Consider the following 24,223-nt stretch of genomic DNA (forward strand, 5'->3'; position numbering starts at 1 on the left):
CCATGATCACAAGGATTATTTTGGATCTGTGGTGGGAGCACTGAAGATAATACAAAGGATCAGACCGCTGGCACAGGTTACATATAGCACCAGGTAATGTTTCATTTCCTTTGTTATCCTCCTCCATTAGCACTGTGCTGGGTGAAAGTGGTTGTCATATTCAGAAATGGTAATTATATTCAGATAAATGAGTTCTGTTGTGGAACAGTCACACTACTGGGTTATCTCTAAGGTTTATGAAATGCACAGTGTAGCCCTCCCTCATTTGTTCCACTGGGCTTTGAACACAGTATAGCTCAATGTCCATAATATCATATTTAGATTTTCACATTAGGCCCCACGTGAATGTGGGAATATATTGTTAAATAATAATAATAACAATAAAGAAGGCTGTAAGACAAGGACTTAGAGCCTGAATAAGCAGGTTGTCCCAAATACAGCACATTTTCTCTGTGTCTGCTTAGTAGCATGGTCTGTCTACAACAGGATAACAAGGCTGGTAATCAAAGTCATGGCATCTTCTGCATTTTAGTCCAAAAACAAGGAGAATAAAGTAAGCCAAGGAGAAAAAACCATGTGCATGCAGTGGCAACTGGTGTGTTACATGAACATGGAATCAGATTAGCAGATACTAAAAATAGTTGGTCCTATGCAGCAACAAAGCATTCTGCAACAGCACGACAGATTTTTTAAAAGTAGTTATTAAAAGCTCCGTAATTCTACTTGAACAGAAAGTCAAAATCACATTTTTAAAGGATGCAGAGTATGAAGAGGAAAGTGAAAGTTTCATCTTCATTGGGGAATGGATGTAGAATAGATCAGAGTTGGTTCATCCAATCAACAAATCCACATGTGTAGGTAAAAGCCATGTTGTCTATGCCAGATATCGCTACTGTTTCCCTGAAATCCAGCAACACAAGACAGTTTGGTGTATCTCTACCAGCCAGTGCTGATCCCTGCAGTAGTATTTGGCTTTACATCATAACTCTTCCTGCTTGTGGACAGACCCTTATGAGGGAGTGCAGCTCAAGAGTGGATGAGTGGAGGCACCTGGCAGGATTTCTACTTTCTTCTATGATCCCTTCTACTGTATATTAAAACAGCAAACCAGTGTGCAGGTATACAGTGGGACGGTTTTATATTTCTCATCAATATATTGCTGTAATCACTGGTTTAAATGGTGTTGTGCAGTTTTTGGAAACCTTATAACTTCATGTGTCTGTGGAAATTCTCGGTCATTCAGGTCATGGTTCTAAAACAAGCGCTTTTAGGACTTGACAACATCACAGTTTCATAGATGTTTCTATTCTAAGACTTTCAGTCGACATGAACTGCTGATAAGCTCAGTTCGAGTGAGGGAATTAATCAGGCCCAAATAAACTTGGTTGAATAGTGTCACATGTGGAACCACATGTTCTTTGTTGTCATCTAACAGGAACAGCAGGAGGAAATCAGTAACATCCACTTTCAAAACTGCAATCTTCCCAAACGATGGCAATTTTCAGATGGGAAGTCTAATCAGGTGTTCATGCAGATAAAATAACAATGTGCTGAGATTTGAAACATACAGTCATAAAGAAAAATTTTTCTGCAATAAACGGACCAACACTTTAATTCATCTCTCAGGTCACATTTCCTTATTTTTTCCTCTCCACATTTTGACACACTACATGAAAACAAGCTACCATGGGATTATGACAGTTGCTCTAGTGCCAGAAGTACAGCTCACTCAGGTCAGAAGAAAGCCTATTACAAAATGGGAGGGGTAGCGAGAGGCAGTGAGACTAATGGACTAAGATAATCTAATCAGAGTCCAGTGCAAAGAAGCGTCATTTCTTTGTGATTTTTCTCAGCGCTATCTCTCATAACGATCTCTCGAGACAAAGTACTGTTGACAGGCGTCGACAACAGCAGTAATATTCGCTGAGAGGGATATAAAGATGAAGTAGAAATGTACAGTAAGATGATGAGACACCCAGCAAAGAATAATAACTGGGTAGAGAGTTCACGTCACAAATGACAAAAGACATTCAAGGCGTCTGTAGATGTCTGATATATATACAGAGCTAAAGCCAAAAAAGTAAACTTGTACTTGAACAAAAACTCTAATAAGTTATATTTGGGATATTTAGGGTGTGTACCTATGTGTGTGTGTTTTGTATGCATGCAGGAATGTGTGCAGGATGAGCAGCACATTTGTTACATTAGCTGAAGTACTGGAGGCACGAGGGGGACCTCTGCTGGAGGATGAGGTCTGGTCCTTGCTCCTGGGCACTGCAGAATCTTTAGTGGATGTCTACTATAAGGGTAAAGCATTTTAGAGTTTAGATTGATTGCAGCTTCACTTAAATCATGTCTTAATGCTAAAAACATACCATCATGTTACTGCAGTGTAAACATACCGTCAACATTTGTGTACATCTTGCAGTATTTCTGTTTTATTCACTGTGATCATAGAAATTTATCAGCTCCATTACTGTATATTATCTACTTCATGCTTTTTTCAGGTCATAACAATATGTGCAATATCATAAGTCCCAAGTCATTGCTGCTGTCAGCCACTGGTACCTTAGCATTTAAGAACTGTGGCCTATCAGATGAGGTATCAACCTTTACTGCTCCAGAAATGCTGCAGGGCCGTGCCAGCTCAACCAAACCTGCCATAGAGAGGGTGAGTTTAAACATACTCATTTGTCCTAACACCTCACATGAAAGTTAATATGTCAGATTTGTCACTAATTATCACTATATAACCAATTTTTCAATAAGTAATCTTTAAATCTGCAGGCTTCCAATGCTTAAAAGTCACTGCTGTCATATCTCATAGTATAAAATCACAAATGTCAGAAGCTGAAGGACAATCAAAGTGTAAGCTTGCCCTCTAGTGGCTAAACAAAGGAATCTCTGCACTCAATTCGTTACTGCAAAGCCTTAATCCCAAACATACAGTAATTGCCATTTATTAACAAAGAGATTAATCGACAGACACATAATAATGTACTTTGTCATGGTTGTGTTGGTTTGTAACGTATCATTACAGCAACATATCCAATCTGTCTTGTCCCTCACTAGTTCACTTTGTTACACAGATGCTGGTGTATTCACTGGGTATGACTCTCTACTGGTCAGTAGATTTTCATCTACCTCAAAATCAGGTGGGACATCCTGATACAAAACTGTAATTATTCATCTTTAATCTATAGATTCACATCTTAGTTATTGGATTTATTTTACACTTTCATTGATCTCAGCCAGTCCAGTTGAGTGACCATCTAAACAGCCTCCTACTCAGCATGTGTGAGGACCTGGCCCACCGCAGAGCCAATCTCAACTCCATCCTGGAAGCCTGCGAATCTCAGCATAAAGCCTCTATCCTGCCACCACCCACCAAAGTCATCAGACAGCTGGTGGAGGAGGTTTTTCATGAATCAGTGAGTCTAGACATCTACCTACAGTGTGTTCCTGTCTGCAAGCATCTCATCTTCTCTGCAGGCCGTTGTGTGCGTGTCAGAAATGAAAGGCGACCTGTATAATAATAATACTTACTTTGAGAGAATAATAATGCTAGAAAACAGTAATGGTTTCTTTTTTTTCAGATGGATCACAGCTCTCTGCCGGACACAAATGTCCCATTGAGTGGCAGGAGTCAGATGATCCGAGAGAGACTGCATGGTGAGCATACATTCCCTTTTTTTAGATTGTTGCATATATTAAGTGTTAATAAATATTATAGGTGATTTAAAATTTGACCACATGCTGCTGTGCAACATCGGCCACACAGGACACATGCTTATGCCGTGCGTTCTCCAGGACTCACCAAAATGGCTAGCTCTTAATTCAAACCCCTGATTGACACAGTAGTCAATAGATATGCTGCTGGAAGATGATACAAATAAGTGATGTCCCAAAAGTCAGGATTACTGTGTTGTAACATCACTTTCTTCCATTTTGAAAATAAACTTTGAGTTATGTAATCTATTGCACTATAGCTTTAGTTGTGTTCATTCTAGTTAAGTTAATGAATGTGAATGAATTTGACCTTTGAGAAAATGTCATCTATATACTTAAAGAAAATAGTTGCAGTCAATGTTCTTTTCACTCAAGTCAATATGCAGGTCAACAGGATTAAAATCTTAACCTAAAGCAAGCCCAGGATTAGGCTTCTGCGAGAGCCAATAATCAGATAGTGAATGTGGATGCTCCAGGCTAAACCCTCTGTCAGCCTTGGTTCTGTCCCAACATCTCAGTGTCTCCAGGGAACAAAGAGGCAGGAATCAAACATTGCTTGTCATCCTTCATCTTTTACCTGGTTGACAGGAAAGAGGGGGCCATTTTCAGACTTCACTGAAGGGAGTCCTGAAGGCAGAAGATACTCAACAGACTCTGACTCAAAGTCAGGTACGTATGTGATGATAGAGGGAACTGAACTGCTTAACATAGGTGTGTGAATCCTTGATTAAATACAAAATTGCATCAATGACATTTAATATGCTTACTGTGATGATGCAAGTGTTTGTTTTGTGTCTATTTCTTAGGGAGTTTACCTCAAAGACATTGGAGACAAAGACCAAGAAGCTCTCCCACACCACTGTACCATTCTTCTTTAGACAGGTACACACTAAATGGACACATACATCACTCATTGTCTCTACTAACTTTTAGGGGACATGACATTGTGTCAGAGTTTGACTTTACCAACTTGTCTGCACAACTGTTACACAATCAATCATCCCCCTCTCAGACTCCCTCGTGGGGTTCGTCACAGGGACAGCAACTGTAGTTGGCTTGGTAGGAGCCCCCACCACAACACCTCTCCCAAGGCATCCGGCAGATCTCACAGTCCTTCCATCACCTTCAGCGAGTCCTCGCTCAGCCTGAGCCAGAAGAAAGCTAAGGTAAAATCAGGGGTTTCCAACAGACTGAGAGTGAACTGTGAAGTATTTAGTGGAAACAGCAGAGCACAAAGGCATGTAGGTGCTTGATATTGTTAATGTTTGTTTTGTCAGGCATTGGGTCCTGAGTTCATCAGAATGCCGGACGAACAGCACATTTTTCTCGAGCTTCCAGGATCTATTGTGGTAAATTCATGATTTGTGTTCACCTTCTCTGTTTCTAACTGCTGTTGTTTTGTCGCACTACTTTTAACCTGTCTTTTCTTGCATGCTAAACTACTGTGTGTCTGTTCTTATAATTGCATGTACAGTAGTACATGTACATTTAAGTAAATGCATGTGAGTGTGTCTGTAGGTTGTTTATGTCCATTTGTGTCTGTGTGCCTGTGTGTGTACACCACAGTCGAAAAAGGGACGGTCATGTTCATCCCAGAGAGAGGTGACTGTGGCGCTGCCTAACGGACAGTATGTGGTGGTTCGCTGTGACATTAGGACGAGGGCTAGAGATGTGTTTGACATGGTGGTGGCTCACGCAAACTTGGTGGAACACTTTTACTTTGGTCTTGCCTTCCTAGATGGTAAGAGAACATATTGAATGGGGCCTAATCTATCTTGATTATTAACATTTTATTATGACGAGAGCTTATTACTGAGGCAAAAGCTTTGAAATACAGATGGTTTTATTTCTTTATGCCTGTTTTGTATCAGTCATTACAGAAGATGACTTTTCTTTATCTGTTTGCAGATGATGAATATTTCTTTTTGGACCATGAAACTAAAATCTCCAAAGTGGCACCTGACAGTTGGAAAAAAGGGCACATATCCTCTTTTTTAGTGTTTCTTCGAGTCAAGTTTTTTGTTGATGATATCTCCTTCATTTTGTAAGTACAGTCCTGGTGTTTTACTCATTGGAAGTAAATTAATTCTCAGAAATACAGTGGCAAGAAAAGGCATGTGAACCTTGTAAAGTCTAGGTCTTGTAAAGAAAATTGGTTTGGATGTGTGAACTAGTCTCAGGACTCATCATCAGGTAAAGAAGCAACCCAGAGTGACAGCCAAAGATTTGAAGGCATCATTGGAAGTGGCTTTGAAAAGGTTCACATACTTTTTTTGCCACTTTTCATAGTTGAAAAAAGTTGAAAACTTTGCTGCTTTTTTTGTGTTTCCTAGGCACAGACTGACCCGTCATCAGTACTACTTACAACTGCGGAAGGATATATTGGAGGACCGGCTTTACTGTAATGAGGAGACAGGCTTGTTTCTGGCTGCTCTTGCGCTACAGGCTGAGTTCGGAGATTATATGCCCGAGGTACAAATGATAAAAAGAGAACTGTTTAGGTTGTGTCTTTGAATAATTGCACCATCTTTCAGAGTTTGTCACAGCTGCACTTTTGTGCGTGTGTTTTTTTTTTTTTTTTAGTTGTATGGAAAGAACTATTACCAGCCAGAGCATTATGTATCCAAGAGGATGCTAGAGAAGCTGGCCTTGCCCAGTGTCAAGGAGGAGTTGCCAAGACTACATGCAAGTCATGCCCAGATGCTGCCCGAAGAGGCAGAAACAGAATACTTAAAGGTAGTGAAAGTACTAATGCAGCCACTCACATACAACTATTATCACAGAGCCCACTTTGTCTATTTGTTATTTTTCACTTATCAGTAAATTAGTAAATTAGTAAGACTGTATCCACTTGTCATTATTACTGCAATGTGCTTTTAATTTGACAATACTACTTCTGAAGAATATTTTAAATGTTATACATATGTTCTCTCATGCAAATACTCAGTTTTGAAAATATGTTAACCTCAGATTGCCCAGCAGTTACCCGAATATGGAGTTATGTTCCACCGTGTGGGCAGAGAGAAAAGACCAGTGGTGGGTGAGTTGGTTTTGGGAGTCTGCGCCAAAGGAATCATAGTGTATGAGACGAAGAACCACCTCCGGACTGTCACCAGGCGCTTTCTCTGGAGAGAAACTGACTCCATATCCACAGGGGTAAAATGAAGTGTCATTTCAGTCGGAGTCTCTTTGTGCAGCAGATTTTTTCAGTAACATCCGAGTTAATGTGTAATGACTTGTGTCTGTCTTTCAGCGGCGTAAACTGATCATAGAGTGTGGTGGACCCAGTGGAAAGAAGCACGGTTTTGTAACAGAAACCTCTAAAATAGCACAGTATCTCCTGAACCTCTGCTCAGCACAGCACAAGTTTCATAGTGAAATGATGTCACGACAACTTAACCACACCCTAATACCCGGTGGGAAAATCTTAGTGATTGTTTTGAACTTGGACAATACTGATTCACTGTAAAAGTAAAAAGCTCACAAAGAACAATAAAGGAAAAATAACACCTGATTCTTTTCCAAATCTCCAGATGAAAACATGGATAAGTACATGTCTGTCTACCATGGGCGTAACTTGAATCTGAAGCGCATATCCTGCTCAGAGGGCATGTTGAACCATGTTGGTGTGACACCTGGCCAACCGGACTCCCTCTCTAAGTCCTGTGATGACCTGACTGCCAAACTGGAGGCTCGACTCCGCCAGCAGAGAGAGATGAGGAGGGAGATGAGCAGAGAGCTAAACAAGGAACTTACTGAAACAGGAGACGTGAAAGATCGACAGTGTTGGAGGTAGCCCTACATGATAACATTACTCACATTCTTATCGCAGATAAATAGCAGAATTATAGCTCAATGCAAATGTGCATGTTTTGTAGTGCTCCAGAGTCGATTCCCAGAATGATGTCCAGTGTTTCACTGCAGAAGCAGGACTCTGATGCCTCTTCCACCATGAGAGGTAAATATGTGAACTATTCAAACTCAACACATACAGAAAGGTGACAAAAGAAAGCCAACATTCTACTATTATGACCATCAACATACTAACTCAGTCCAGATTATATATAAAATATATAGAATAAATAAAATATGTACTTTACAGTTGATACCCCGACCAGGACACCACCAGAAAGAGAGATAGTCTGTGTGACCCTGAAGAAAGATCCCAAACTGGGCTTTGGTGAGTTTATTAAGGCTGTGAGTAAATGAGCACAACATATCTGATGATTTACCTGATGTTTTCTGTCTTCACGTCCTCTCTCATCCGGTTTCAGGCTTTGTGATAGTTGGGGAGGACAATACTGGTAAACTTGACCTCGGGATCTTCATTGCTTCCATTGTGCCTGATGGTCCTGCAGAAAAAGACGGACGAATCAAACCCGGTATGGAGCAGCACCATCAAAAGAGAACTTGAAACAAAGGGAGACATAGGCACCACAGACACAGAATCCAGAAAAAGAAACTAAGCCTTGCTGCATGCGGCAACCAGATTTTTAAATGACTTGTTGATTTTTCCAGGTGGCCGTCTCATCTCCCTAAACAAGACTAGTTTGGAAGGAGTGACATTCAGTGATGCTGCAGCCATCTTACAGAGCAGCCCTGAAGAGGTGGAGCTTATTGTGTCCCAGCCTAAACGTAAGATCTGCGTAACGCTTTCTAGGACGTTTAGTCATGCAAATATTCATTTCATTCATCAGTCTAGTCATTTATCTGTGATAGTAATGACGCTTAATACAAAGACCTTTTTTTTTTCCTGACAGAATCTCTAAAAGACAGAAGAAGTTCCTTGACTCAAAGCACTCTGGGTATTGCATTGGAGAAAGGCTTTGGGTCACAGACCACCCTAAGTGGGACAGAGTACCGTCCTGCCATGGAGGAACTGGAGGAGGCCATCACTCTAGCCAACATGACAACCCCAAAACAGAGCAGGAGATTTCACATCCCTGTTGTGCGAATACACGATGCCCAGGTTAGAACCAGCAGTCAGCTAACAACGGTTAAAGATACTGTAAATGATTATTATCATGTAGGCCAACATGAGGTAGGAGCTGATGAATGATGAGTTCCACCAGTGCTGTTCAATAGATGAAGCCCCTTTGATTAATGTTATACAAATCTGAGTTGTTGCTGTTGCTATCTTCTAATATCTTGTTGTTTTTCTTCTTACCTATTTCTTTCTCATCGTCAGGATGCATTTTCCCGGTCACCCTCCATCTTAAGTTTGAAAACTGGAGAGCGGTTTACAGTGGAGCTGAAGAAAAGCCGTGGCAGTCTTGGCATCAGTGTTGCTGTGAGTTACCGTATATTGTCCAACTTTACCTCTCTGTAGGAGTTTGGGTTGGTTTTGATATGATCTCTCCACTCACTACTACTACTACTCACTATGAGTAAATATGAACACTGAAGTCAAAAGACTACAACTGATTAAATTGTGACAAGAACGTAGTGACATTGCTGCCTTTGATAGAGCAGGTTAGCCGCACTGATTTACAGGACAAAAATGTAAAAAGCTAATAGGTAAAAAGCTGCAATACACAACAGTTTGTATCCCTACATGATGACTCAGTGTGAGTTGTTAGACTTATTTGAGGAATGTGACACTGACTAATTAATTTTTTGTATTTTTTCTTGCCAAAAGGGAGGCTTAAACACGAACGTGAGATATGGAGGAATTTATATTAAGAGTCTGGTGCTGGGAGGTGCAGCCGAGCAGGATGGGCGCATCCAGATTGGTAATCTTTTTTTGTCATTTCAACAGGGGTGGTAGAAGTACACAAACTCAATGCTCAAGTAGAAGTACTACTTCAAATTTTATAAAAGTTGAAATACTAAGTTTATTTGCCACATTGTTAAATGACTATTTCCATTATATCATAATTTAAAAAAGCATACAGAAATATTTGATATATTGGTCACAGATGCTGGATGCTTCCTGTTAACTTGAGCAAGAGGGCCCAAGTCCTTGAAGAAACATTTTTTATTGTTTCAGTTATCTGTTTGTTTTTGCCACTGGAGCATTTTGCTGTGTCTGTCTCTGCTCGGTTCATGCTTCAGTGAGCAGAAACGAGGTTTAGATTTGTTGGCACGTCCATCATCAACCACACACACACACACACACACACACACACACACACACACACACACGCAAAGCGTTTGTGTTTTGATGTTGCTAATGATGATGAGATTTGTGTTTGTGCATATGACAGGTGACAGACTGCTTGAGGTTGATGGGTCCAACCTGAGGGGCGTGACTCACCAACAAGCTGTCGAGTGCCTGAAGAGGACTGGGGAGGTATATAGACATAGAAATGCACACAAACACATCTGCAGCTTGTTTTTCTGTTTTGCTGTTAATCCATTAATATCAACACATTGTGACTGAACAAAACGGTCATATTATGACTGTCTTTATCCTTTGTGCATTTCTGCCCATTCTACATTCAACATTAACCCTGTATGCAATGACAACAATATAGTAGCTGCTGATACTGTATATTATTATATATTTACATATTTATAATGATGGTAAATGTTATAAACTATCAAACATATTACAGGGTTGAAAATGTGGATCCATTTGTTTATAATAGGTGGTGAACCTGCTTCTTGAAAGGGAGCCCACAGTAATCCTGGAGCAAAGGCCTGACTCACCCTGTCCACCCTTTGCCCACACACAGCCCCCCAGGACTGAAGTCTCCATGGAAACGACCTTGAGTGGTCGAGCCAAGGACTACAGCTTTGTGACTGATGGTGAGACGGGAGAGGAAGGGGCTCACAAAAGAAAAAAAAAAGAAAGATAGACAGTCTCAGGCACACTCGCACACACTTGCACACATAGCCCAGAGGTGACTGTGAGTCATCTGACAGCTACATTGTGGTTGCTGTCAGAGTCATCCAGGGCTGATGCTGCCTCAGTCCCCCAAGACTGCACACACTGAAACCTTGAAGCTGCCTATTCACTGCTTGAGTTTTAGATAAAGGAACAGTTCTGAATCTATATAAAACCTTCCTCTCTTTTCTTTAGTGGGAATGGAAAAAAGAAATTAAAGAAGGATTGTGTGCTTTTTCAGATTTGGTCATTGTAGATATTATATTATAGACTTTATAGTAGTAATAGTAATAGTAATAGTGTGTTGTGGGGATTGATAAACATCTTTTTTTCATTACGATGTAACAAACATCACTCCCCGCATCTCAGATTAATGATTATACAACACACATTAATGCCCTAACATCTCCTCCCCGTTTCCTAGAAAACACACATGAAGTGGTACTAAAGAAGAGTTTGTCTGGCCTTGGCTTCAGCTTTTCCATCTCACAGCTGCACTCGGGGCCAGACCGAGGCAGCGTAGTCCGCATCAAACGCCTGTTCCCGGGTCAGCCTGCACTAGAAAGTGGCCTGCTGCGAGAAGGAGATGTTATACTGTCTGTCAACAAAGAGCCTGTCAAGGACCTCTCTTACCAGGTAGGGTTTGGAGTGCTTAAATTTATTATTATTAACTTTATTATAGTGTCCATGTTTTCATGTGGATTCAGTTTTGTTAGTTTATTTTTTCTAATGTTGTATCACACCATTGTCAAAAAATGTAAAATAAGATACACTAGTTTACAAGGTGCTGACAACAGCTAAAGCTGTAAGGTGTGGATGATTTTGTCTGTGGATAAATCGTTGTACGTCTACTAGTCATGCTCTTTCTTAAGATTTTTGCCACGTCATTAATTCACTAAGCTTTTAATCTTATCCTGCCGAAAATAGCAAGCTGGTTGTGTCATAGTGTTTGATGTGTATTTTAATCGTTTGTGTACTGCCAAGTACATTCAAACATGTAACAATCAAACTGATATATTTTTAGTTAGTCCCAAGTTGTACAAACACATCAATGTACACATTTGTTATTCCAGAGGGTTTTGTTCCTGCTACGTGGCGCTCCATCTGAAGTTCACCTGCTGATCTGCCGTCCAGGTCCTGGAGTACTGTGTGATGTAGATGACAACACATTGGTGAGCACACATGCAAGCACACACAGCTGTATGCTCAAGTTTAGGCATTGTTGGTAAATTAGGTATTATATATACATATACGTATATATATACATACACACACACACACACACACACACACACACACACACACACACACATATATATATATATATATATATATTTATACATATATACGATATTATACATACATGAGCATATATATATGCAGATTTTATTCACAGTAAGTAAATAAAAAAAGTGTTATCACAAAGAGTCAGAGAATTTATCAGATCTGCAATTATCACCAGCTGATAACATTTTTACATTTCACTCTGTAGAGTCCCGCACCCTTCCGTGAAGTTCGATCCCGGTCTCTCGACATCCGACTAGGAGAGGACTACAGCCAGCTCCTGAAGTGTCAACATGACATCAACATACTCCCCCAGAAACCACAAGTCCCCACACTGGACGAGGAGCTGACCAACACAACAGAGAAGAACCCAGAACCTCCCGCAACTCCAGCGCTTCCAGAGTGCCAGGAGAGCATAGATGGTGAAGGGCAGGATAACCAGACTCCCCCATCACCTCTTCGCTCTCCCCCCTCTCCCGCATCACCTACATCACCTCCCTCACCGGTCTCGCCAGTGTCACCTGCCACTCCAGCATCACCTGTCTCACCTGCCTCGCCTGCCTGTGGTTCTCCACCAGCACAACCAGAGTCTCAACCAGCTGCTAGTAAACCAGACAACCAAGGGGAACTAGTGGCAAAGAAAAACAAAGATGGGGAAGAGGAGGACACAACAACATCAAATTCCACTGTGATGCTTCGGGATATCTGTCCTAAGACTGCCTCAAACTCTGTATATGCCAGGTAACGTACCAAATGTACACATGACCCATGTGAAAATACATTTTACATTAAATTACTCAAGTCTAAGTTCTGATTGGCCAGCTGTTATTGCTGGACCTTATTTGTGGGGTCAGTCAGAGCTCCTGCTGCAGTTTGATTAATGTAGCTCCATCTATAAATGTTTGTTTATCTGCAGTGGAGTCAGAGAGGAGGCAGATGGAAGCGTGACCTATTGTCTCATGGGAAATGGACTGACTATAATGGCAGATGAAGAGTACCTGACCATCAGCTCTACTCTGGAGCCTCCTCACAGCTTTCCCACCAGTCTGGCCACTCACACCCCAGCAACCAACCTAACAGCCTTCACCCCTCAAACCTCCAACAGCTCCTGTGGTTTCAGCTCACAGAATCCAAACTTCGGCCCTCTCGTCCCCACTACCAACATCTCACCCCTCGGCCTCTCGTCTGATACCCCAACCACTTGCTCGCTGGCCCATCCATCTCAGCCACTCACAACACAGCCCCCCAAAGCCAAGCCTCTTCCAATCCAGGAGGGTCTTCTTCCAAGTCACTACAAAGTCCTGTCCAGGAACAGCCGGCCTGTGGTGCCTCCACCCCAGCCTCCTGCTCCACCACTGACCCCCATTACAGCTCAGGTCATTTCCTCTGTGCCTCCCTGTGTCAGTTCATCTGGCCCGATGCTGCCACCCACTGTGCTGTCCCCTCCTGCCCAGAGCCACATCAAAGTTAGAGAAGAACCTCAGGTGAAAGAAAGGGAATACAAGGATGATGTTGATGATGAGGAGGAGGAAGATGATGAGGAAGAAGAGAGTCGAAGAAAGGTACGTTTGTGGTGTTTTTATTTTTAGGAATAGTAATTAGTAATTTGAAAAATGCTTGTATGCGTTAATTAGATAAACTGTCATTGTTTCAGGGAATGGTTAAAGAGTTTGAGCTGACAGTGGTTTTGACCAAGTCCAGGAGTGGAAGCTTTGGGTTCACAATTGCTCGAAGCAAGCTGGACAACTGCTACTACATACAGGAAATACTGGACAACCCAGCTAGGGCAGACGGACGACTCAGGGCAGGAGATAGACTTGTCACGGTAATCACAAACACACACACGAACACTCATTTTGATGTTTCAGCCCATTACCAACATTTTGCTGTTAGCATAAACCTGTTAATCTGTGTGTATTCATCTAGCTGAGTTTCTTTTCTGCTATCTTAGGTAAATGGCCATGATGTAACTAGTGTGGCAGATGATGCTGCTATGACAATTCTTAGGTCATCTCAGAGAAGACTGAGTATGACCCTGGGGAGGGCAGTTACCAACCTGGTGGCTCCACCTCCCTGTGACAGCTTGCCTGATGTAGTTCTTTATAAGACACCCTCAGGACAACTTGGTGGGACCTCAATTTGTTTTCTAACATTTTCAATACAAAGACTTAATAATTAGTTTTAAATTGTATCTTCCCTATATGCTTGGCTTCCCCAGGTATAAAGCTCACAGGAGGTATTGGCAGCAAATGGCAGGGCATCTACTGTTTGGAGGTGGTCCCAGGCTCCCCAGCCAGTGAAGAGGGCAGTGTCCAACCCAATGATAAGATCCTCTACATCTGTGGAAGGTGCACCCTGGGTATGACTCTAGAGGATGCAGTCAAAGCCTGTGAGATTGCTCCCCGTAAAGTTAAACTTAAAATCTTCAGGTACGGTGTGTGTACTCGGCTATAGAGATTTAAAGAGGAATAGGTTGTGTTTGTGTCTTTGACTGACTCCACTGTTTTTGCTTCTCACAGAGAAGACCAGCCGGTGACCCCCAAGGCTAAGTGGAACGGTAAGAGTTTCTGAAGAATTTATGGGATGATACCACCTATGTGAGTGAACTCGAGGATACACGAACAGGATGGTTTTGTTGTTATATGCACCGATGGATCACCTAGAAACCAAATATGTTTGTGCTCAGCCAAACTCTCATAACTGAAGTTCAATCATTACCAGAAAGACTTCTGGGAAGTCTGATAATAAATTGTCTGTACATTGTTTATCTGTAGCCCCATATAATGCAAAAAATAGTTTGTTTGCACAGTCTCTTCTAGCACATGTCTAAACGATATTTTCTTCCGTAGGTCTGTTCGACTGGAAAAAGGACAGGAAGTTCTTTGCCCGTTTTGAAGAGCCCGTCTCTCCCGACAAAGACTCTCCTACTGAAGATGGTGTGTGTTTTTTTTCTTTCTCTGTCTCATTTTTTCTACCTCCATCAGCGAGTTCTATCAGCACCATGACAGGTTCCTTTTCACCCTTTAGCTTGTTGTCCCATTGTCTTTGTGAAGCCGGAGCTCAGTGCTGAAAGGTAGTTCTCTTTGCAGCTGTGCGTGTGTGTGTGTGTGTGGGTGTGTAAAAGAGAGCTGAATGCTGACAGACAGATCCTGGGCTCTCACAGCAGGATTAATAATTACCAAGCCTCTGGGCCTCCACTGGTGTATTGCACTGCAGGTTGAAGGCGTCACACACACGCAGACAGTGCCATTGCCCACTGGGTCTATAGGACAGGTAGCTGAGTTGCCTGGTGACAGTGCATGCAGCAGTAAGGGGGAGAGGGTCAGTTTGAAAAGACCAGCATTGCTCACCTGTCGTAGATGAGAGGTACCCATCAGCACTTCTCTTTCAAAATGTCCAAAGAGGTGGGAGGTTGGTGTGTGTTTTGTTTTTGTTGTTATTTTGTTTTTTGTGGGTGCATGTGTTTCAGGAACTTCATCATTTGAAAGTGGACGCACTGAAGGAAATTGGAATATAAAGGATGTTTCACACTTAGTTTAGAAATATACTAATTTAGATTTTACATAACTAGCTCACTAGCTTGATTGATATTCGTTGAATTAATGTGCACAATAGTTGGAATTTTGTCTGCACTGGCTGTTGATTCATTTTTATTTCTTCTTACTATTTCAGTTGAAACTGTTTGTAGGACTGCTGCAAAATTCAGATGTCTATCTCTCGCCCAAGAACACGACGTAAGTCTCTTTATCTTTGTATAATAAAGCTCAGCTTTATTACTATTTTATTTTAAACTAACGGCCTTTTGAAGTGTTGAAACACACACTGTAACATGAGCCCACTGTGTCAATCTTTGAATGAATTCTCTGCTGGGGGTGACTGTCTGCATGCTTGTGTGTCTGTCAGACTTTCTTTACACCTGATTTGTGTTTTGATAATAAGATAATAGTGTTTTTCTGAAGGTGGTCCTGTTAATATACCGTACTGGAATAATTTCTTATTTCCTTTCTCTGGTCCGGTTCCTTGCCCCGTTAGAGCTGTATCATGCAAGTGGAGTTCACAAAACCAGAAGGCGGTGGTCTTGGCTTTGCTTTGGTTGGGGGAACCAATGGTAGCATGCTCAGAGTAAAGGAAATCTGTTCTGGTGGTGTAGCTGAGCAGGACGGTCGACTGAGAGTAGGAGATATTTTATTAGAGGTAACAACCCATGATAAATCTCGACAGTTTGATTACCTGTGTGGTGGAGAAACCTCTGATCCTCACTATGTGTATTCTAGGTGAATGGTGTAATAGTGTCTGGCCTGAGTCACAGTAAGGTGGTGGATATCCTGCGTAAAGCTGAGGGTACTGTACAGCTCACCATCTGCAGAGACATCCTGCCTCTCACCTATTCTGAATCACCCACACCACCCAACATGTCCGCTCAGACTGAAGCAATTTTAGCCGAGCAGCCGACTCCTGTGTCCATCCCTGATACCTGCACCTCACCTGACATCATGCGGAATAGGCCAATTGAGCATCCCCCAGGTACAATATGTCTTTTCTGTTATCATGAAATTTTGGAATATGGTTGTTGAACACAGATCATGAAACCTGTAACATTGTTGACTTTGCAAAGCGCTGAAGACACACAGTAGTCAAAATCCTGCAGTGCCGTCTTAATTCACAACGTTTATGCTTCTGTAAATGTGTGTGTGTACCTTCATTCTTTGTGCTATATTTGCTGTTTCAGAGGCTTCAGACCATGTCGTTAATGAAACAGAGGTTGTCTTAACTTCACCACCTCCTCCACCACATGGAGTGGCCGTCGTAGCAGATGAAACTTCAATTAAACAAGTAAAATGCACACTAAGAAGTATATGAATAGTGTAGCAAATCTGCCAATTTACTAACATCTTGGTTCTCCTGTCTGTTGCCTCCTCTGACTGTTTGTTTGACCTGAACAGGAGAGCTGTAACAGCACCCCGTCTCATCGAGCTTGCTGCCCATCGCTAAGTGTCACTAACATGTTACATGGAGCTTCTGACAGGTAGTAACTTCACAAAATACTCTGATATTGTACTGGGTACAGTACATACTTTCCCTCCTCCTTCACCTTCTCCAGCTTCTCCCCGCTTGTTGTTCTACCCTTGTCCACAAGGAGGTAGCAGTGAGCAATAAATACAGCACCATCATAGGATAAATGCTGTCAGCTCCAGTGAGAAAAACATAGTTAGGCAGCGTATTGTATTATTCTATGCAGCCTCAAAAAGGTTAAAACAAGTTTGATAGAAGAAAAACACATTTTAGCCTTTTGTCTATACTGTATTTTAGGTGGAAAAGTCGCAGGGAAAGGAAGCTCAGCCTTGCATGATTTCATCCACCGAAGGGTAAAATTGGTCTGGTCTCACCCCTGCCCCCTGACTCCCCCAGGAAACAACTTGTGACCAAACTTTTGGACCAGTCCTGCAAAGACATACGGAAAACCCAGACAGACGGCTGGAGCAGTGAAGAAGAAGATGACGATGTGTTTGACAGCAACAAAGAAGAAATGGCCTCACCCCAAGCAGGTCTCTGCTCTTGCGCTGGTCTGTCAGAGTGAAAAATGTATCTATTCTGCTTCATGTATGCAACTCATGTTCGCTCCTTTTCCTTTTGTGTTTCTTCAGGTCCACCCATTATATCAGAGGAGGAGCTGTCCAGTTTAACTCTCATCAGCCCTGCTAAGACTAGCCAGTATTCAGGCTCTAGGGTCAAAGCTCTGATCCAGATTCTGCAGCATCAACTGGACCAGCAGGAACTGGTCAAAGAGTTCATGGTGTGTATGTGTTATGGGCAAAATGATATAACAGATGCTGGCTTTCAATCTATGCATTTAATTCTCGTATTTGTTATAGAAATATAAAATCTTGACTTGTCAGATCATAGGGCAGTTTTCCATTTCACCTCGGTTCATCATAAATGAGTTTGGGCCAAGACACAGCAGCAGCTTTTCTGGATCTGGTCTATAATTTTTTTTTTCTTTACATTGTAAAGTTTAAAGCATATTTGTGGATGTTCACAAATTATTCAGTGATTTCCATTACAGAATCATGCCTGTTTTTAATGCATGCCTCCTGAAGGCCAAAAGATCATGTCCACGCAATCTTTACATCTGAAAGACTCTTGCAAATCAAATGTCATCTTTATACTACTTTCAATCAAATGTAGTGTTAAAATAGTTTGTTAATAATTTTTCCTTTTTCCTACATTTTACACAGCATCACAACTTTTTTACAAACAGGGTTATATTCTTGTGCATAATGTGATCCCTCAGCACTACTGCAAGTATTTATTTATTTTATTTTATTTTGCTCATCATTTTATTTTCAGGCTCTGGAGCATTTGAAACCCTCTGACAACTGTGTGGTGGGAAAAGCCCCAGAAAACCGAGATAAGAACCGCTACAGAGACATCCTCCCCTGTAAGTCTGAAAGAAGACTTCTGTTAACTTCTTCTGGGAGAATCGAAACGTTCACTTTCTCCTGTGTTCCCCTGCTGGAGCTTTTATTGGTGGGCGAAAGCTTGTAAAAGTTAGACACTCACAGACTTGGCATTTATTGGAGAGCCTGTTTGTTAGTAGTGTTCCTTAGTTGCACAATTTAGGAAGACTGTAAGGGTTTTTACTAACAGGAGAGGAGGTATTTGTTTACAACACTTGAGTCATTTCTGCACAACAAGTCATGTCCCACATTAGCATCAATAATTCATTGGTGGTGCACTTCTAATTTTCCTGAAGCTAGTGATGAAGAAGATGCCATGTGTTACTTGCCTTGTAATTATCTAAGATTTATATTTTTAATAAATGAAGTAGGAGGAAATAATATTACAAACGTTATTATCATTATGAATTTCAGGGGATAAATACAGAGCAACGCGCTGAGAGGAGAAACTCAGCAAAAGTGTAAGAGTTGAGATGAATGAGTGCGATGAGAAGTATGCTAACCCCCCCCCCCCCTTGCTCTGCCTGCCATGGAATATCACTACATCTCACCAGATGCTTTTTTGCTTAGAGCCTTTACAATTGCTGTTTGTGCAAGTGGTTCAGAAAAAAGGGGGCATGTTATTTGCTGATCCGATCCATTGGTTGTAGCCTTCAACTACTTTATTTAGAAAGCCAGATTTTTAGTCTGTGGCTTTTTTGACCTCACAAGCAGGAGACGGGGGACTAACCCAGAAAACATTCCTAACTGCCTTCGGTCTATGATCCCTCTCATCACCAACAAACTTTCTTCACAGCGCTGGTTTGTTGAGCCAGGCTCCAGACCTCAGAGCTGTTTGCATGGCTGTATTTACTGTACACTGTTCAGATAGTGTGCTTTTGGCAAAACAACAAAGTCTCTCTAGTGAACATGTATGCGGCACAGGAGGTAGTAGAGGTTGTTGTTTGTGACCATCGAGCAAATGAATTTATCAAACGCTGAGAAAACCTAAGGCATATCTGCTGTGTTTGGATGTGGGAGGATGCTGCTGGGGGTCTAATTGTATTTCAAATATGAGTGTAGTGTATTCATGTAGTGATGCATGCTCACAAACAAACACATGCAAGTGTATCCTTGTAGCTAAATGGTTACAGTACATGCAGTTTTGCTGTATAGTCTCCTCCTTACTAAGAAAATCAAAGAAGGGCAAACATGCCAAAAAATATTTTAAATATACCTACATGTGGAAACTTAGTTTTTCCTTTCTTTCTCCCGTAGATGATAAAACCCGTGTTCCCATTGGAGACAAGCAGGATTACATTAATGCCAGCTACATCCGCATGCAAGTTGGCAACAATGAGTTCTTCTACATCTCCTGCCAGGGCCCTTTGCCTTCAACAGTCCCGGCCTTCTGGCAGATGATCTGGGAAAACAAATCTGATGTTATAGCCATGATGACCCAGGAGGTAGAACGTGGAAGGATCAAATGTCACAAGTACTGGCCAGAGAGGCTGGACGTGCCTCTGGACACCGGAAGGTACAAGATTCACCTTGAAAACCAGCAGTACCTAGAATACTTCCAAATCAAGGTTATCCGCATGGTGGAGACAGAGGTAAGAGAGAAGAGAAGAGTACCTGCCAGTGTAATAATGCCTGCAGCATTATAACCTATTTTATGCTGTGAAATTATGCCAAAATTCATTTTACACACCATAACGCTGCCTCGCTGTGCTATCTAAAAGGCACCAAGCCTTTGGCTTTGTTTAAACAACGTTTTGAAGTGACATACAAGTAACAGACGCTACACTACGCTGGAGAACTGGAAGACAAAGCACCGCTACAATGTGCAACTAGTTGGATGAAAGCACCAGAAGAAGGTGATCAGTTATTTGGTGACATAACCCAACCAGTCGTGTATTTTTATGATTAACCAGGCCCCAGTCTTACTCCAACTCAAACTGTATTCATTAACTCCTTCCTGCTGCACAGCTTCACATCGTAGCAGTTCAAGTTGTGTTTCTCCTCCAGCTTCTCATCACCCACACGTTGCTACAGGAAACTGAATTCGTGACCATAATAGTTTAGTGCCAGTTACCTGTGGTTACCTGTGTAAAACGCACACTGGAGCGCCTTTATGGCGGCCTTTAAAAGTCCAGTGTAAATAGACAAAGGCGCCTTGAAAAGGGGGACACCTTCTCACCTTAAGAGTGTAAAACAGGCTATTATCTGTCACACTAGACTGGGGAGACCCATTTTGTCCAACACCTGAAGTTCACACATTGGCCCGACCACGGCGTGCCCCACTGTTCTGAGCAGCTGCTTCGCTTCATCCGTTACCTGAGGACAGTGCACCACATGGGGCCGGTCACCGTGCACTGCAGCGCTGGGATCGGGCGCACAGGAGTTCTAATCTGCACCGACATTATCCTCAGCCTCACCGAGAACAATTTGCCTGTGAGTGGAAGCCAGTTTGTTAGGTTTACTTAATCAGTTACCTCACCATTGTTGTGTTGTTAGTCATGCTAGCAGAAAGCTCTAGGCTTAAGGATGTCGACTGACCTGGCTCAGGATTAAAATACTGTATCTCAACAATTATGAACTGATAAAAAATTATAGATCATACTGACTTTGGTAATATTATGACGTTTTCTGTAGCATAACTAGCAGGTAATTAAAAAAAATTGAAATGAAATTTGTGCAAAAAATGTTCTCCTCAGGATTAACTGTAATAACTTTTTTGCATAGGGCCATTAATTATGATGATCATATGACATGCTACCTTTAAGATGAGCATACTATTAGCATCTCCATTGTTGTGCATACTACAAAAATACTACTATTTGTTCCTAAAAACCATCTTTCCTTATTTTCAGATTAATGTGAGCAGCATTGTAAAAGAGATGAGACTTCAGCGCCATGGCATGATTCAAACCAAGGTCAGAACCAGCAGGAGAGTTCAAAGTTCAACCTTTAAAAAAAATACACTTCCCAAAAGCTCTAAACGTGCCTTTTGTCTGTCTCATTTCAGGAACAGTACCTCTTCTGCTACAAAGTCTGGTTGGAGGTTTTACAGTGCATTTTACAGCTTCACGGCAACCAATGGCAACCAGAAAGTCCCCAGGAACACAAAGTAGTTTGAATGTTTCCACCTCCACTTCAGCTACCTGTAAAGCACTGACTGTATCACCGTGTGCAGTGTATCACAGACTGGTGATACATTGTTCTTTGACCAGAATTAGTTTATTCAGCTATAATTTGAAACTTCTATTTCTTTGTTTTGATACTTTGTGTAGAGGCTGTGTATGGTTTAGTTCAACTTAATTTTTTTTATTCTGGGATGCTGTCGGTGAGTGATTATGTCATTTTAATATAGATCACTGGGGTTGTTTTGCCTTTTCAGGCTTAGTGATTTGCCTTCTGTCTAGCATTTTTATTTTTAAATTTTGTGTCGACATTTAAATGCACCTCCTTTATTCTTCTGAACATCTTTTAATTTGCAAATTGTATTAATTTTTAACAGTCAAATTTCATGGAATTTAAAATAATAAGGTAATAGTCATCTTTTATTGGGCACTATTGTCACTAATGTCATCGAAGCGTAAGATTGTCATAGTTTTTATTTAAGACCTTGAATAGTATTTGATTAAGCATTGTGTGACAATTTCATTAAGTGCATTTGTACCCTGGACAAAAAGGACACTAGCAAAAGAACATTATTGATTTTCTAATTCATCATCTAAGGAAATGAAAAGAATCAAGTGCCTTGGAATGACTTGCATCATACTGACCCCAACCCCACTTGTCACAAGTGGACGGGGACAGAGAGCTAGAAACGCATTTGAGAGCACCCAGCGGTGGTTGGATTGAATGCGTAGATTTCGGTTTGTGGTCTGAGGTGGATGTTTGGTTGAGCCAAACCAAGAGAGGATTACATCCCAACTGTAGCTAGTCCAATAGTAGCATCGATGACTTTTGCATATAGCTTGTCAATCTTGGTTTGTGTATGGGCCCCTTTTATACAAAACACTGTTACAATGAAAGTTCTACTACACTCAATCACAACTTGCACATCCCAGTACAGATAAAGAATGACATAACATGACAAATTTTCCAAGAAATGAACACATTTTCAATTCAATTAATGAGACATTAGCATGAAGTATTCCTATTTTTTGTAAATTGTACAAAACTGATTTAAATGTCATTTAAATAATTAGTTGCTGGACTTCAGATGCAATTTGTCATGTGACAGCAGCCTTTATCTGTATTCCATAGCTATTTTAATACAAACTCAGCCAAAAATGCAAAAAATATGAGGTTTACAAACTTCCATTTTGTCACTTTAGATGTATAGGATTTACAAAACAAGCCTCCAAATCACAAATCAAAGAAGATTCATAGCTGCTGGTTTGAACTCAACCTGGGTGTAACTGCTTGTGAGCTTTGTTTGTTTAGCTGCTATCACACACACCAGCTCTCGTACTGCATGCAGACTCTTAAAGTACAGAAGTTTGAGCCTGGACTTTGACTGAATGACTTGATCAAAATGTGGAACGTAACAAAGCAATACTCTCCACGAGGAGGAGAGGATCAGAATGTCAACCTCTTACCCAATAACATCTTCCCAACCTCTTGGAGCATGTTGGTAAGACAAATGCAGTACTGTACCTTTGCCACGTGGATGGCTATACAGAGCCATCAACCTCTGTACTGTGAATGCAACATCTTTTCACTCAGTGCTGGTCGGTTGGTTTCCAGCAACAGGTAACCCTCTGTTATGTACAAGTTCTTGGAAAATGATTATTCTCAAAAGAACAAACAAAAGCACATTTTGCATTCATCTGTGAAAATGCATCTTGTACAGTCAGGCAAGTGCTTATGCAATAGCATTGTGAGATGTAATAACCCTTAATTGCACAACTGCTTATTTGTGCTAAATTAATATATTGTCACTGTAGCAGCCAGTAACCAAGATGTAACCAAGAATGGAGAACAATGTAATATCTCTCTCTTTAATTAAAAACTATTCTGAATGTTGTTTGTGTGTTGTACAACACGTTTTACCCCCCCTCCGACTCCGAACACAGTTTGAGCAACAGAACAACAGCAGCAGAGTGGATTTTCCCTGACAGTACACACAGAACAGAGAGCTGGATGTGGCCCTAAATCTAATTCCACTGAGCCCCCTCTCCACTTTTACTGCAGGGTATACTCCCTCTCGGGTTTTACTGCAGGGTAAATAAGCTGGTCTCACAGGGTCCTTTGTGACAGCATGGAAACCCCTGGAAACACTTGCACGCTCCGCACACATAAACCTGACGCTGGGGGAAGCCATGGAGCAGATTTACTCCCTCACTTTGTCTTCACTCTCTGTTTCTGTCTACTCCCACTACCCTTATGCATCTCTACAACCACCTTACTCACACAATTGCAAAAACCCCTGGTGACCCACACTCCTATTTCTCCTTGCTCCCCAACTAAGACCTTATTATTGGGTAAGACCCATTTCCATTCAGGGTTTTTATTTGATTTTATTTTTATTTAAAGAGCTGACCTTATAATTTCAATCTACAAGAAAACTGAAGAATTACTGACTGTTTCACTGACTCAAAGGTGATACTGAGCACCAGTCTGATAATGCATCTTGTATTTACAACAATATATTTTAGTAATCGGGAGAATGTAGTTGGTGGTAAAGTCATCAACTGAAGGTCGTTCAGTCAGTGTGTGATTTAAAGGCCTGAACAACGTGTAGAAATGAGCTCATATGCTCTCAGTAAATCCTCTCGCTCTCTGCTGGGCTCAGAGAGAAAACACAGCCACAGGCCTGTTTTCCTTTTTTTGTGTACTGATTAAAAATAGCACATAAATTATGTGCCGCCACAAACCCGCTCCACACACACATACACACACACAGTGTTTGTCCCAGCCTCCTTTGCTGCTT

At 41.5% G+C, this 24,223-nt stretch overlaps 1 protein-coding gene across 1 annotated transcript; it reads left to right on the forward strand.

Annotated features, from left to right (window-relative positions):
• The first annotated feature begins 26 nt into the window (after positions 1–26).
• Positions 27–23,264, forward strand: ptpn20 (protein tyrosine phosphatase non-receptor type 20). The gene is made up of 47 exons (XM_026353734.1): positions 27–93; positions 2,171–2,307; positions 2,508–2,671; positions 3,090–3,155; positions 3,252–3,431; positions 3,597–3,672; positions 4,318–4,398; positions 4,536–4,611; positions 4,742–4,895; positions 5,007–5,078; positions 5,296–5,470; positions 5,638–5,773; positions 6,063–6,201; positions 6,313–6,465; positions 6,700–6,885; positions 6,983–7,145; positions 7,263–7,521; positions 7,608–7,687; positions 7,832–7,909; positions 8,004–8,111; positions 8,248–8,364; positions 8,490–8,698; positions 8,918–9,019; positions 9,368–9,461; positions 9,936–10,021; positions 10,320–10,479; positions 10,983–11,194; positions 11,632–11,730; positions 12,051–12,583; positions 12,759–13,404; positions 13,497–13,667; positions 13,794–13,968; positions 14,061–14,271; positions 14,362–14,399; positions 14,692–14,778; positions 15,515–15,576; positions 15,875–16,036; positions 16,117–16,366; positions 16,572–16,675; positions 16,786–16,868; positions 17,252–17,388; positions 17,488–17,636; positions 18,191–18,281; positions 19,558–19,892; positions 20,518–20,733; positions 21,153–21,215; positions 21,308–23,264. Exons 2-47 carry the CDS (start codon positions 2,184–2,186, stop codon positions 21,416–21,418), a joined length of 7,173 nt encoding a protein of 2,390 aa, XP_026209519.1. The 5' UTR covers positions 27–93; positions 2,171–2,183; the 3' UTR covers positions 21,419–23,264.
• Positions 23,265–24,223: the final 959 nt, after the last annotated feature.

This window comes from Anabas testudineus, chromosome 15, assembly GCF_900324465.2.
Source record: "Anabas testudineus chromosome 15, fAnaTes1.2, whole genome shotgun sequence".
NCBI classification, from domain to species: Eukaryota; Metazoa; Chordata; class Actinopteri; order Anabantiformes; family Anabantidae; genus Anabas; species Anabas testudineus.